Source organism: Lytechinus variegatus, chromosome 1, assembly GCF_018143015.1.
Source record: "Lytechinus variegatus isolate NC3 chromosome 1, Lvar_3.0, whole genome shotgun sequence".
Taxonomy (NCBI): Eukaryota; Metazoa; Echinodermata; class Echinoidea; order Temnopleuroida; family Toxopneustidae; genus Lytechinus; species Lytechinus variegatus.
The window spans coordinates 32,951,219-32,964,451 of NC_054740.1; the positions used below are offsets into that span (position 1 = coordinate 32,951,219).

The 13,233-nt window shown below is 35.3% G+C and overlaps 1 protein-coding gene across 2 annotated transcripts in view; it reads left to right on the forward strand.

Moving 5' to 3' along the window:
* Positions 1-13,233, forward strand: part of LOC121411781 (chromosome-associated kinesin KIF4-like) — a 38,348-nt gene that overhangs the window by 18,218 nt on the left and 6,897 nt on the right. For both annotated transcript variants that reach the window (XM_041604634.1, XM_041604643.1), the window contains exons 11-23: positions 408-485; positions 711-953; positions 1,824-2,048; positions 4,304-4,407; positions 5,211-5,355; positions 5,731-5,841; positions 7,120-7,203; positions 7,789-7,902; positions 8,338-8,475; positions 10,146-10,248; positions 10,806-10,888; positions 12,016-12,186; positions 12,624-12,731. In XM_041604634.1, the coding sequence (XP_041460568.1) occupies positions 408-485; positions 711-953; positions 1,824-2,048; positions 4,304-4,407; positions 5,211-5,355; positions 5,731-5,841; positions 7,120-7,203; positions 7,789-7,902; positions 8,338-8,475; positions 10,146-10,248; positions 10,806-10,888; positions 12,016-12,186; positions 12,624-12,731 (1,707 nt within the window). The remainder of the gene's footprint in view (positions 1-407; positions 486-710; positions 954-1,823; positions 2,049-4,303; positions 4,408-5,210; positions 5,356-5,730; positions 5,842-7,119; positions 7,204-7,788; positions 7,903-8,337; positions 8,476-10,145; positions 10,249-10,805; positions 10,889-12,015; positions 12,187-12,623; positions 12,732-13,233) is intronic.

The window sequence follows — 13,233 nt, forward strand, 5'->3', positions numbered from 1 at the left end:
AAATTTAAAAGCAAGGAGGAATGTTATTTAACATGATGATGTCACAGGATTTTAAATGACTTCTTTTATATTAGCGACGATCTGGGGAGCGTTTCATGAAAGGACTTGTTGGACGTTTTATCTCACAAGTCCTGTTTTATCCGACAGTTACTATAGTAACAATGCTTCTCAACCAATCAGAATCCAGGAAAGTTGTCAGATCTGACAACTTGTCGGACAAAAATATTGATGAAACACCCCCCAGGAACATTTTCATGAATGAATATTGAAACTGATTGATTTGATTATTATAGCGAGCATTCAGATAATATCTCTTCAGAGAAGAGTTCAATACCCTAGATGCAAAGAACATTTCAACAAATTTGTATGTTTTTATTTTTTGATTCGTTATCTAATTTTTAAAACAGGCGGAAAATGCAAAGCTCTCAAGTGAACTGCAGTCATCGATAGATCAAACGACTCAAATGTATGAAAAGGTCATACTGGTAAGTATTTTTTATGTATTTTGTTAAGAAAGTGAGAGAAATGGAGAGAGAAGGATAGAAATAGAGAGAGGGATAGAGAGATGTGAGTAAGGGGATGGGAGGACACAACTTATTATTATTGCATCTTTATTTGAAAGTGAAAGGTGCTTTTTCATTCTTGTGAGATGGCAATGGGAAAGTATTTTACTAAACATGCTTCTTTTCTTTGCTTTTCTCCTCTCTTAGGCCGAGATGACCAAAGAAAAGCTGAAACAAAAAATCAATGAGCTCAGGGCGAGGGCTGACATGAGCATCGGAGCTCTTGACATGACCATCGCTGAGGGTGGCACTGAGCATGACATGTCAAAGGTCAAAGAGCAGCTTGGTATCATGAAAGAACTTCAGCAGAAGATCGTAGATCTAGAGACTCAACATGAGGAGGATGAGAAGGCTGAAGCACTCTATGGGGATGCCGAGTCAAGGCCTACGGTTAGTATCGTAATGAAGTAAATGCATAAATGCACAGGTAGTCTGAAAGATTGCACCCATTGGGCCATGTTTCATAAACCTGTTATATATGGCAAGAAATGTGTCTCTGTTACAAGCTTTTAAAATCCTGGGATTTGATTGGTCAAGAGAAAATTGTCATAGATTTCTAGCATTGGTTTTTTTATGTGATGTGGGCATGTATGTCTCATGAACTTTTTTGTGCAAAGTTGGATGACTGGAATATTGAAAAGCTAAATGTATTTCTCAGTGTTTGATTGGGCTAGGTTAAAGTTGAAATTGACTGATGTTGATTAATGGAAATATCAAGGCGAATTATTTGTTTGGCCCTATTCCAAGAGTATTTGAAATTTAAACATACTACATAGAATGCTAAAGAACCTTAATATTCCTGCTGTTCAAAGTTGCACGTAACTTAATGAGATTGTCAGGCATGACTTTACAAACAACAATATGAAATAACTTCTAAGGGTTAAAATGATTTGCCACAGGAATCTATTTTATTGAATGGCCCTGAATGTTTAATCTCGGTACATACAAGATCATTTTGCCATCAATATGGTATTGAAAGCATTTACTTTGTTTAATATTTTCATTTCTTTGCAGGCATCCACTTTGTTTTTCTGTAGATAACAATTGATGTGATATTTAGTTCTTGTATAGTGCATACCATGTATCATTTAACATTTCTAGGTGCTTCCAAACGACTTGGATATTATTGCTTTCGCCCAGTGAGCTTTTTACAGTGCATATAAAGCTTTTCAAGGAATAAATTCCTGCAGATAATAAATTTCTGACAGATGTATCTTTCCAATTTGATAAATATTCACATTAACATTACTTTGTCCTCAGACTGCTGCTACCTCATCGGATGGGACTGAATTCACCGGATCTTCACCGAGGCCCGAGGGGGAGGACTCGGCCACTCCTGATATCACCAAGACGCATGCCCTTCGTCAGGCAGCCCTGAGCAGAGAGCTTCATGAGCTCAACCAAGCTCTAGCTAGGAAACAGGAACTTGCACAAACCATGGGACAGAGTGATGAGAAGATGGAAGTCATGAGGATCCAATATGAGGTTGGTCCTTTATAATTAGGCAGTTTTTGCAACTGCAGCAGGCACGAATTCTGCAAAGCTAAAAAGCTTTTGTCGAAAGTTGATGAACCAGGACAGCATATTGTTCTAAGACCCAGGCAATAACCTGAAACAACTTTATTGTTTCAAAAGTGTATTTGCATAATTCATATTATTTTGTAATTCATTATATCAGTAAAACCGGGAATTGATGATAAAAATCAGTACAACAATTGTAAGTTAAAGAAAAGATTGTATCCCCCTCCTTTTCCTTTTTCTTGTTTGATATCGGCAGTTCTCTTATTTTAGGCCTTTTTTCTATACTCTTGTAATATTCATTAATATTCATTTTATGTTGCCCTGTATCTTGTTCACATGTAAAAAGTTACTTAGGCTTATTACGATTGTCATCCTTTTTTATCAATAAAATGTGATTTAACCCTATCTAGGCCGGGGGGGGGCCTCGGAGGCCCCCCCCTCAACGAATCGCGCGATATTTTCGCCGCGCAAAATTTTTTGACCGCGCCGCTCGCTGACTTTTTACTTTCAAGTCTTGCGCAACTTTTGAGACCAATTTTGCGTCACCCGGGTACTCGGTTCCGAAATTACGCAACATTATGTAAGTGCATGTCAGACCAAAAATTGCTCAAAAACGTGATTTCGTGTACAAAGTCAATGCAAATTGTGTTTTCAACCAAAATTCATAAATGCATGATTATTTTTAGTTTTGCTGGTCTAAATGTATTTATTTTATGCTTTTTATGATCACAGAAGAGTCCCCAACAAATTTCATTGAAAAAAACAATGAAAAACAAAAGGTCAAAAAACAAAGAAATACATAAGAAATTGCAAAAAACAATATAATACATAAGAAAATGATTTGATATCGCAATTTTTTTCATGTACACTTGCTAAGAACACCACAAAGAGTTTCTATACCAAAAATTAGTACATTTGGAGCTTTATTTAGGGAGTTAGAGGAAAAAGAATGATTTCGCATACTAATTACGCATAAATTAGCATAATCACTTAATAGCGATTCGCATGAAAAAAATTACTATACAATCTTGTAGATTATGTCCCAGGCAACCCGTGTGCCGATTTTCGGCGCGATCACGCGGTCGACGGCCGAGACCTTAAGGGGGGCCTGGGAGGCCCCCCCCCCCCCCCCCCCGGCCATATGAACTCCCAAAATACCCCGGCCTAGATAGGGTTAAATAAAATAGAGAGAAAAAAACCAACCCTACCGATATAAACCCCTCAAAAAAAGTTTGGAAATCTGTGTTTGGCCATTTATTTTTCCCATCTCCCAATTTTACACAATGCATGTTTTACATCATTCAAAAGATCATTTAATTCCCTTTAAAATGATACCATGCTTTTTATGATCATGCCATCATGGAAATAGCAGGATTCAAAAGTGTTGGATGAGGTCTGAATTGAAAAGCTGCAAAACGAGCAGAAATAGTCATGAAGGGTCAATACAGGACATAGTTCTTTTGTCTGTGTCAATAGAGATGAAAATCCATTTAAATCAAGCCCCTGCTTCTGTAGTGATGGTTCTGTCAGATAACATGGTTTGAGTTGTGGTTTGAAATAACAATGCAAGTTTGTTTGTTTGTCATGTTTTTGCTTGTGTAGAGGTGTGTTGGATTCCATGTTAATGTTGATGTTAAGGTGCTTGAAAACGATTAAAACAAACCACTGAGAAACTCACTCATCACCACTGAAAAAAGAACAGTGACTTTCAATATTGTGTCATTTTTCAACTTTTAAATTTTGACCTTGTCCCACATTTCAAAGCACTGCACCTCCATGTGAACGAAAATTATATCATGTAGGGTATCATTTTAAAGAAAATTAAATGATCTATTTATATTGATTACACATTGATATTTACTAAAACCGATGAGGAATAATCGGTCAAAGTAAAGAAAACCGCTGAGAAACTCACGCATCACCACAGAAAAAAGAACAGTGACTTTCAATATTGTGTCATTTTGCAACTTTTGAATTTTGACCTTGCCCCACATTTCAAGGCACTGCACCTCCATATGAACCATAATCATATCATGTAGGGTATCATTTTAAAGAAAATTGAATGCTCTATTCATTTCTATTAATAACAAATAGATATTTACTAAAACCAAGGATGGATTATCGATCAAAGTCAGATTTCCAAACTTTTTTTGAGGAGTTTATTTTGCTCATTTATTAAACACTCGTATGATTCATATTTGATCTTTCTTCCTTTACAGACGACTATGAAGCAGTTAGAGGATCAAGTGAACACATTACTGAAGGAGAAGGAAACCTTGAGTCATGAGCTCTATGCAAACAAATCAAATGCAAATACTAACAAGTAAGATCCGTTTTCATTTCATGTCATTTGATTGTTTGTGTCATACATTGAACACTTGTAGACACTTGGTATTTTGTACCTTGTAGTCGTACAGAATTAGATAATTGCCAACGAAACTTGTCTATCTCAGTTCAATACTAAGTTGACTCTTTGCAGCTGGGATTGGAAATACATACATATTAAAGATAAATGAAATTAGTTGCAGTAAACACTGATTTCACGAGAAAGTCAGTAAAACCAGGCTTAATTGTCATTGTATCATCGAGGATCTAGATCTGGTACAGTTTTAACTTTAACTGAACTTTGAGAAATCTTGAAATCTACGCTGAAAAATGTTCACACTGAAGATCACCAACACAGATAAGCGCACGTGGGACAGTGTATAATTATTGCTTTGAATGTCGGCCAGACGCTTGACCCGATTCCTGTGCTGCTTATTTGCTAATTTCTCAGCAATTTCTTCCGGAATCCTTTGGCACATATTTTTTATTTACACAAACAGACACTTAGGTGGTCATTTCATTGGATTATGTTCAAACTCAATTTGAAATCGTTACTACAACTGGCATTTGATTTATCTTTAAGCCTCGCATACACTATGCGAAACTGATAAATTAAAAGGTTATATTATAAAATGAATGCGTTACAGGTTTGATCTAGCCCTTTTCAAGCATAGAGTTGGTTGAAGCTTTACAAACACTGGTTGTGTCTATGAATTGTCATAGTTGTAATTTTGCTTTATACATTGAGCGATGATTGATTAAAGGGATCTAAGTTGCTTTTTTTTTCTTTTGTACGTGTAGGTTGAGCGAGCAGCGTCGTAAGAGACTTCAGGAGTTGGAGGCAGAACTGAATGCATTAAAGAAGAAGATTAACTCACAAGCCAAACTCATAAAACTCAAAGAGAAGAGTGATCTTACTGTTGGTAAACTCAACAATGAGATTGGGGTATGAATACATCACTACTATAAAACTTTATTATTATTCCTTGATCCATCCCGTCAAGTTTCATCTCACTACCTAAACAATGATAATCAAAGCTGGATTTATACATGTAAAGTGCCGTTTTTTTCAAGAGAAGGACAACTACTGTTACCCCGGACTCGGCTCAAACTACTGCTTCTATAGCACTCATAGCTTTCAAGGAATTACATTCAATCCTTTAATTTCACCCGGGTTGAGTTCAGCACAATGTGGATGAATTTCTCGCTTTGTACTCTATTTGCTATTCTTTCTGATTTATGTTGAGATACAAAGTTTTGTAAACCCTAGCAGTGATATCAGGTGCGTAATGATAGTTCATTGACCTTTCTTTTGTTTCAGGCAATGAAGCAAGCCAGGGTCAGATTAATGAAACAGATGAAAGAAGACACGGCCAGATTTCAACAATGGAAACGAACAAAGGATAAGGAAGTTCTGCAGCTCAAAGCTAAGGTACCTTTTTTCACCATATAATTTTGGTGCTTATATGTGACAAAATTGGGTTGTTGTAAGATCAGTGTACTAATTGATACTTACCAAGCAAGTTGTTGCACTATATGCACAAGTTAATACATACTAGAGATCTTGACACATTATAAGCACAGTCAAAACTTATTTCTTATTTTTGTACTTTATTTCTCTACAAAGAAATAATAATAACAATTATAATATCTTTCATGATTTTAATAAATATTAATAACAATTTTTCCAGCTCAGTGAGTGGTAAAAGACATCACTTTTGGTTAAAAAAAGTTTTTTCAACTCAGCCTTGTCAAATTGACTCTACACTGTGCTCTGTAACTCTTTCCTCTCATCGATGCGTTGTTAAAGGTCAAGTCCACCTCAGAAAAATGTTGATTTGAATCAAAAGAGAAAAAACAGACAAGTGCAATGCTGAAAATTTCATCAAAATCGGATGCAAAATAAGGAAGTTATCACATTTCAAAGTTTCACTTATTTTTAACAAAATAGTTATATGAAAGAGCCAGTTACATCCAAATGAGAGAGTCGATGATGTCACTCACTATTTCTTTTGTTTTTTACTGTTTGAATTGTACAATATTTCAATTTTTACGAATTTGACGATTAGGACCTCCTTGCCTGAAGCACAAAATGTTAAAATAATGGAATTCCACATGTTCAGGGAGGAATGGAACTTCATTTTACATGACAATGACAAGAAAATCAAAATATTTCATATTTCATGTAATAAAATACAAAAGAAATAGTGAGTGATGTCATCAGTTTCTCACTTGCATACCGACCTAGATGTGCATATAACTGTTTTGTGAAATGAAGCGAAACTTTAAAATGCCATAACTTTCTTATTTTACATCCGATTTTGATGAAATTTTCAGTGTTATGTTTGTGGAATTTTTCTCTTTTTATTCAAATCAAGTTTTGGTTGGGGTGGACTTGTCCTTTAAGGACAAACTATTTTCATAATTTATAATGTATACATGTACAAAATTTGAATGATTGAATATTTCTTAGAATTTTACTTTGTTTGTTAGTCTGGTGTAGTGAATAGATATTGAATAGTATTCGAGTCTACTGTTCCAATATATTTATATTGACATACTATCCCAATATTTTTCGCCCTCAAAATACTGCAATGTTATTTACAAGTTCAGAATACATAGAGCTCTAATTTGAGTATTTGTTGAATTTAAAGATTGAAAATGGGATATTCCCATCTATGTTTATTTCATTTTTTTTATATTTGTTCAGGATCGCAAGCGTCAATTTGAGTTTACAAGGTTAGAACGTCAGAATCAGAAGACTCAGAATGTTCTTAGGAGAAAGATGGAAGAGGTATATGACTTGTAGTTTCATCATCCATGTTCAAGATCAATTTATGAATAATTGATTATGTCATACTTAGGCATTCTAATACTTGTTGTCAAACATATTCCCTGGGGGCCATTTCATAAAGCTGTTCTGAAGTTAAGAACGACTGGTGATACTTTCTTACCCGCCTAACCATCGCCAATGGATATTTCATTTACCACAAGAACTTCATAACTTACAAACAGCTTTATGAAATACCCACCTGGATACATTTGTTCCAAACCAATTGGTTGATAATATGTGCTCAAACGACAAAAACACAACAGTTGCTCTGATTGTATTAATGTGACAAAAAATTTTCTTGTGTTGGTATTCGGCGTACTTATAATTGGAGCATACACGTCTTTATGCCCTTATCTGTTTGGCTGCAAGTGATGTATATGATCAAAGAAAGAAAGGGCATAAAAGGAATGCTTGAAGGAACTCTTTCATTGTGGATGCATTTTTAGGAAACATCCCGGGTTGTTTTTATGACCCTTGTTCCTTTGTTATTACGAGACATGAAATATCTCTGCAATTGATTTTTTCCTCTTTATCTCTCACGTACAGGCAGCAGCTGCTAATAAGCGCCTAAGAGACGCTCTAGAGAAGAAGAGTAATGCAAGAAATGGAAAAACGGTTGATAATACCAATAGACTAGAAGGAATGGGAAAGAGAATCAAGGTAAGAATTCTTTAAGGTAGTCAAGATTTGATTGAAAAAGTATTATTTGTAATTTGGAGTTATCCTCGTAAACTTGGTATTCTTGCTGTCAATTATATTATATCACATACTTGCAAAATGTTCCTATTTAATAGGATATTTCCTAATTTGGCTTTCCTTTTGTGTTCCAATTCCTGTGAAAACAAAATCTGAATAGGAAGGTCAAAATGTTTCTTTTTCTTGAAATTGAAATTTCTTAGTAATTTGTTTCAATTTCTTGGCTGTCAGGTTTGGGACACATGTTAAATAAACCTTCCTCTAATAATCTCCAGTCAAAGCAATTTTTAAGACGAATAATTTCTTGAAAGTATGCTATATGAATGTGGTGCTATAATATATCGCTTTGGGGATAAAGTTGCCTGTATGTAATTCTTGTACATGTATATTTTATCCTAGTCGTGGATCGATCATGAGCTTGAGGTACGAGTGAGTGTGAATGAAGCTAAGAGACATCTAGCCTCACTTCTCAACGACCGCAAGACACTATCACAGGAGATCAGGAGAAGAGAAGCAACACAACAGGATGATAGTCAGGTATTATATATCATGATTACAATGATTTCAGCTGTGCAATAATGATTATTGTCACCCGTATCAGACATCTGAGCTGGTCATTTACAAAACCGTATTGCCCTACATTTTCTGAATATCGGGAAGGGTATATAGGTATATTGTTTGTATTTTCCTCGGTCTCAATGCGCGTATTTACTTTGCATGCAGAGACGGAGCAAATATACCTTTGTATTTTCCCTGGTCTCACATCCGGGCATTTGTGGATGCTTATAAAGAGATACGCTTCATAAGGATCTGCCCACCAACAATATACGTCATAATAAAAGACAACGCTGAATCCGAGCGCTTGCAAGTACGTCATAATGGTTAAGTGCAGAGCTTAGACCGATATTAACATGACACAATAGAACCGTATTTTTAAAAGAAATATCCCCATTATCATGATTTTTGCTCTAGATATCTGATTTGGATGATAATAAAAATATTGACTGGCTCTTCTTTCGGGGAACATCAAATATATTGCCCTTGAATGACCCATATTGCCCTCGTCTAAAGACTCGGGCCAATATGATTCATTTGCTGGCAATATATTTGATGTTCCCCTCAAGGCCAGTCAATATTATATAATTGTACAACGCCTACTTAGCTTGTTGTACACGAGCAAATGGGAGGCTGAATGTCACACATTCGTACAATTGCACACAAGACGTACCATCCAAAATGTACCGTTGCACGGCTTTAGGAGGTGAAGTCACAATGTGATTTCATTGATTAAATAAAGGTGGCAATGCGCGTACAGCCCGCTGGCTAAATGCACAATGCTGTCCAAGATCATGTGCGATTTTGCTTTTCGCTTTCAATATTATTGCTCCCTTTTCATAGATTACTGCAGGGAAAAACTATTTTCTTCATATTTTTTTTTTGCTGCAGGAGTGTTTCTTTTAATTTTGATCTGGGATTTTTACTCCTTAATTTTGTCAATTGTAATGTATTAATGTATCGCGTGGTGACCCCTTTCATAAGCATTGCTTCTCTGGGGTCTCCGAACCATCTATTTATTTGTTTGTTTGTTTTTCTGATACTTTGTTGATACTGTATATTGTACTGTTTTTATCCTTTTGATGGTTGAATAAATAAATGAATTGAATTGAATTGAATATTTTCGCTAGATTCCGAGGCGTTGTACAACACAAATAGCGAATATTCTTATTCGTGCAATGGTGCAAGATCTCGCATTTTGTTGTGGCCGCATCATTTTTTTATGTCACAATTCCCTTTCTCAAGCAAGATCTAGATGCTTTTATGCAGTTAACATATTTGTTAGCAGTAAAACAAGTGCATTGAAAAAAAGGAAGTTTAGATTTCATGTTAAAAAAGATATATATAATTTTTATTTCTTCGTTTTTTGTGAAATCCTTTGCCCTAGACCATTTTCATACTTATTAAAGTCAAACGATAAAACTATCATGCAGACTTACCGTGAAAAATCACTTGATTTCTTTACTATGCAAGAGCTTGTAACCCCTACTGGGGAGCCTTGGACTTCGGCAATGACTCTAATAGTAGCCTTGGCTATTTTTCAGAGTTTTTTTTTCAGAGGGGAATATCATGACTGCAAAAGTGATGTTTTGCCTGTAGCCTTCACCAATGGTGATTATTTATCCATGAACTATCTTATTTTTATTTTGTAGGAACCAAAAGGAAAAGCAGCATTAGATGAATTGAGATCTGAGATGGAACTTAGAAGTGCTCAGATCTCAGATCTGCAGCAGAAAATTATGGATGCTGACAATGGTGAGTGCCTGGATTCTCATTCTTGTGTCTCATACTTCTTGGGTTTAGTCAAAGTCATTATGTAGGAATTTTTTCCAGAGAGGATATTATGTTCAATATGTGATGGGTCAATACACAAAGGTAAATGATGATTCACCCCAAAGTGTCCAAAATTCTCCTGGATAAGTAGCAAAAGAGTCCATGTAAATTGCACTGGGCTCAATTCTAATTGAAATTTGACCTGAACAGAAGTTGGAAAGTCACACAAACTTTCGGGGAAAAAACTTGGAATATAATTGAGAGAAAAGTATTTTTCTTTATCATTTTCATTAAATTCACTTTTATGAACTGGAGTGTGCATCAGAAAAATTTGGTGCATACTTATGGTGGGGGCAGCTTTCTATATGTGTAATACACAAATATCTTTGTCTTTTCAAAAACTATCAGTATAGGAAAACAACTTGCTGTTTGGGAGGGCGGAAATTGTTGGAAAGGAATTAAATGGCCGGGAAATTTGATATCATTTACATCATTCACCTCTTCCTGTTTTACACATTATACATGTGATTATCCTACAGATGAGAAGTCACAGACCAATAGATGGCATCACATCACTAGTATGCCTGAAGCCAAGACTGGTATTGACAGACTCATGGAAGCAGTAAGTCAACTTTGATATTTTTACACAAGGCTATTCTGCCAACCAGTATGTTTTTGTGTATTTAGTATGTTTCTGCATTCAAAATACGACAGTACGTGTTTTTCTTTAAAAAAATATGTTTTTATAATGTTTTTAATTTTTTTTTACAAAATTGTAATTTATTGAGAAAAATCATCTCTATATGTTTCTATTTCATTAAACTTGGATCAGTGTAATTTCAGGGAACTGATTTTTTACAGTCATTTTGTTAAAACCAGGGTGAGATATACACATGTTTCAATGTTATTTTTTTTCATCTGCAAGAGCAGAGCGCATTTTAGCTTGCATGCAGCTTGCAGCTTGAGTGCCGCGATTAGCGCACATGCCACACATTTTATTATTAAATACTTTTTTTTTAGAAAAATACAGTTTTTTTTTATCACAGAATACAATTTTTCATTCCCAGAGGTTGGCAGGTCTGGCTATTCAACACTGATTTTTGTTGTGAACTATGTCCATCCAAACATACATCAGCAAGTGTGTTTTTACAATGTTGTAGATTCAAAAGCTTATTGTTCGTCAGGAAATAACAACAACTACAAATATCAAACAGTTGATGTTAGGATCAATTAATGATTGATGGAATGTATGAAGGGAGGAGTATGTTACCAAATGAAAGAGTGATACGCTAATTGAGTGAATAACTGAAATGGATGAATGAATGTAAAATGAAATAGTAATAGATGCATGAATGCCTGTAGAGATGGGTACCCTACAGAGGAAGCTCATCGAACTTCAGCTCGTGGAACACAAAGACAAAAAAAAGTGAATTTATGAAGGACAGAAGAACAAGTCTTTTCTTATAGGTCTTGTTTTGAAATGGGTATGCTACAGGGTTAGCTCTCTGGGCTTGAGCTCATAAAGCACATCGAGGCAAGGGATAGATGAACCAAAGAAGAATTCAAGAAGAAAAATAATGTTAACTTTTGACAAATATTCCTTTAGACCACAATATCAAGGGTTGAGTTGGGCATCTGAAAGAGTAAACCCTCTGAGCTGCAGTCATCTGAACCTCACCATGACATGGAATGTAGATGAGTGAATAGAAGAAGAATAGTAAATTGAACTCTTAACTATTTTGCTTGTAGGCCACATTATCAAGGGTTGAGCTGGGGATCTTAGAAAGCAAGATGTCTGAGCTGCAGTTATTACTTGACGACGCTAAAAAAGACAAAGAAGAGATGGAGACGGAAATGAACGAGGTGAAGATGGCTTATGAGAAAGAAAGGACTGAGATACAAAGAGCACATGAAGACAAGGTTAGAATGTCACCTCTTTTGAATTTGTTGTGTACGATTATCTTGTGTTCATTGTATCATATGTTGATTTATCAGGGTCCTGTTCCATGAATTGATAACTTTGCAGTTACAAGAATTATAGCTACCATAAATGACAACTTGCCATAGTAGGTTTAAAAAATTATGCTAACAGACCCGATATTTTTGTTTGCCTTATGTTTTAAGTCAATCAATTCATGAGATTCGTGTAAATTCTGTCTACATTCTGTTGTTGATCTTAAGTATTTTAGTTTCTATTGGAATCCTGCCCATGCTTTGAGTGAGGTTCATGATTTTAATTGAAATAATTTGGTCTTTGTTTTAAAAATTTGTTTGATGGTAAAGCCTTTCTCAGATCCCAGGTGGAGTCTTGTGATGAAACATGCTCTGTAATTTGCTCTGTTGTATTTTCCTTTCAGATTCTGTACCTACTAACCCAGCTCTCCGCAGCTTCTGATAAACCAGATGAATCAGAGCAAACAGTGCACGCTGAAGAGAGTGTACTCAAACAAAGACTCCATTTCCAGGTCAGAATATGATTTTTTTTTTTTTTTTTTAGTTGCTAAGCTTCACATGGACGGAAAGCCTCTAAGTTTTTGTCCTGGTTGACTCGGTTGCATTGTAGAAAGAATCTTGTATCTCAGATTTTCAAAAAACTCTTTTTTTTTATAGTCAATCTCTATAATCAAGAGATTATTCATGGAATTACCAGATCCTTTTCCATAAAATGAAGACATAAGACAATATCAAAGGAAGTACATGTACAGTCATGTTTCTTACACTTTTGTGTAGGTTTCTTGATTTATTTTCAGTTTTTCACCATCTGCACTGATGTTTGAATTATAAAAGCCTATAAACAGAGACCAAGAGAATTATGAATAGTGGGCATGAAGTAGGGTGGGAAGGAACTGAACATAGAAGTGGCAAATGATTGTAACACACATTGAATAACGACTATAAGAACCTACCCCCTACAGTACTGAATGATATGGTCATTAAACCTTATCACAAACATGATCATTTAAGCCT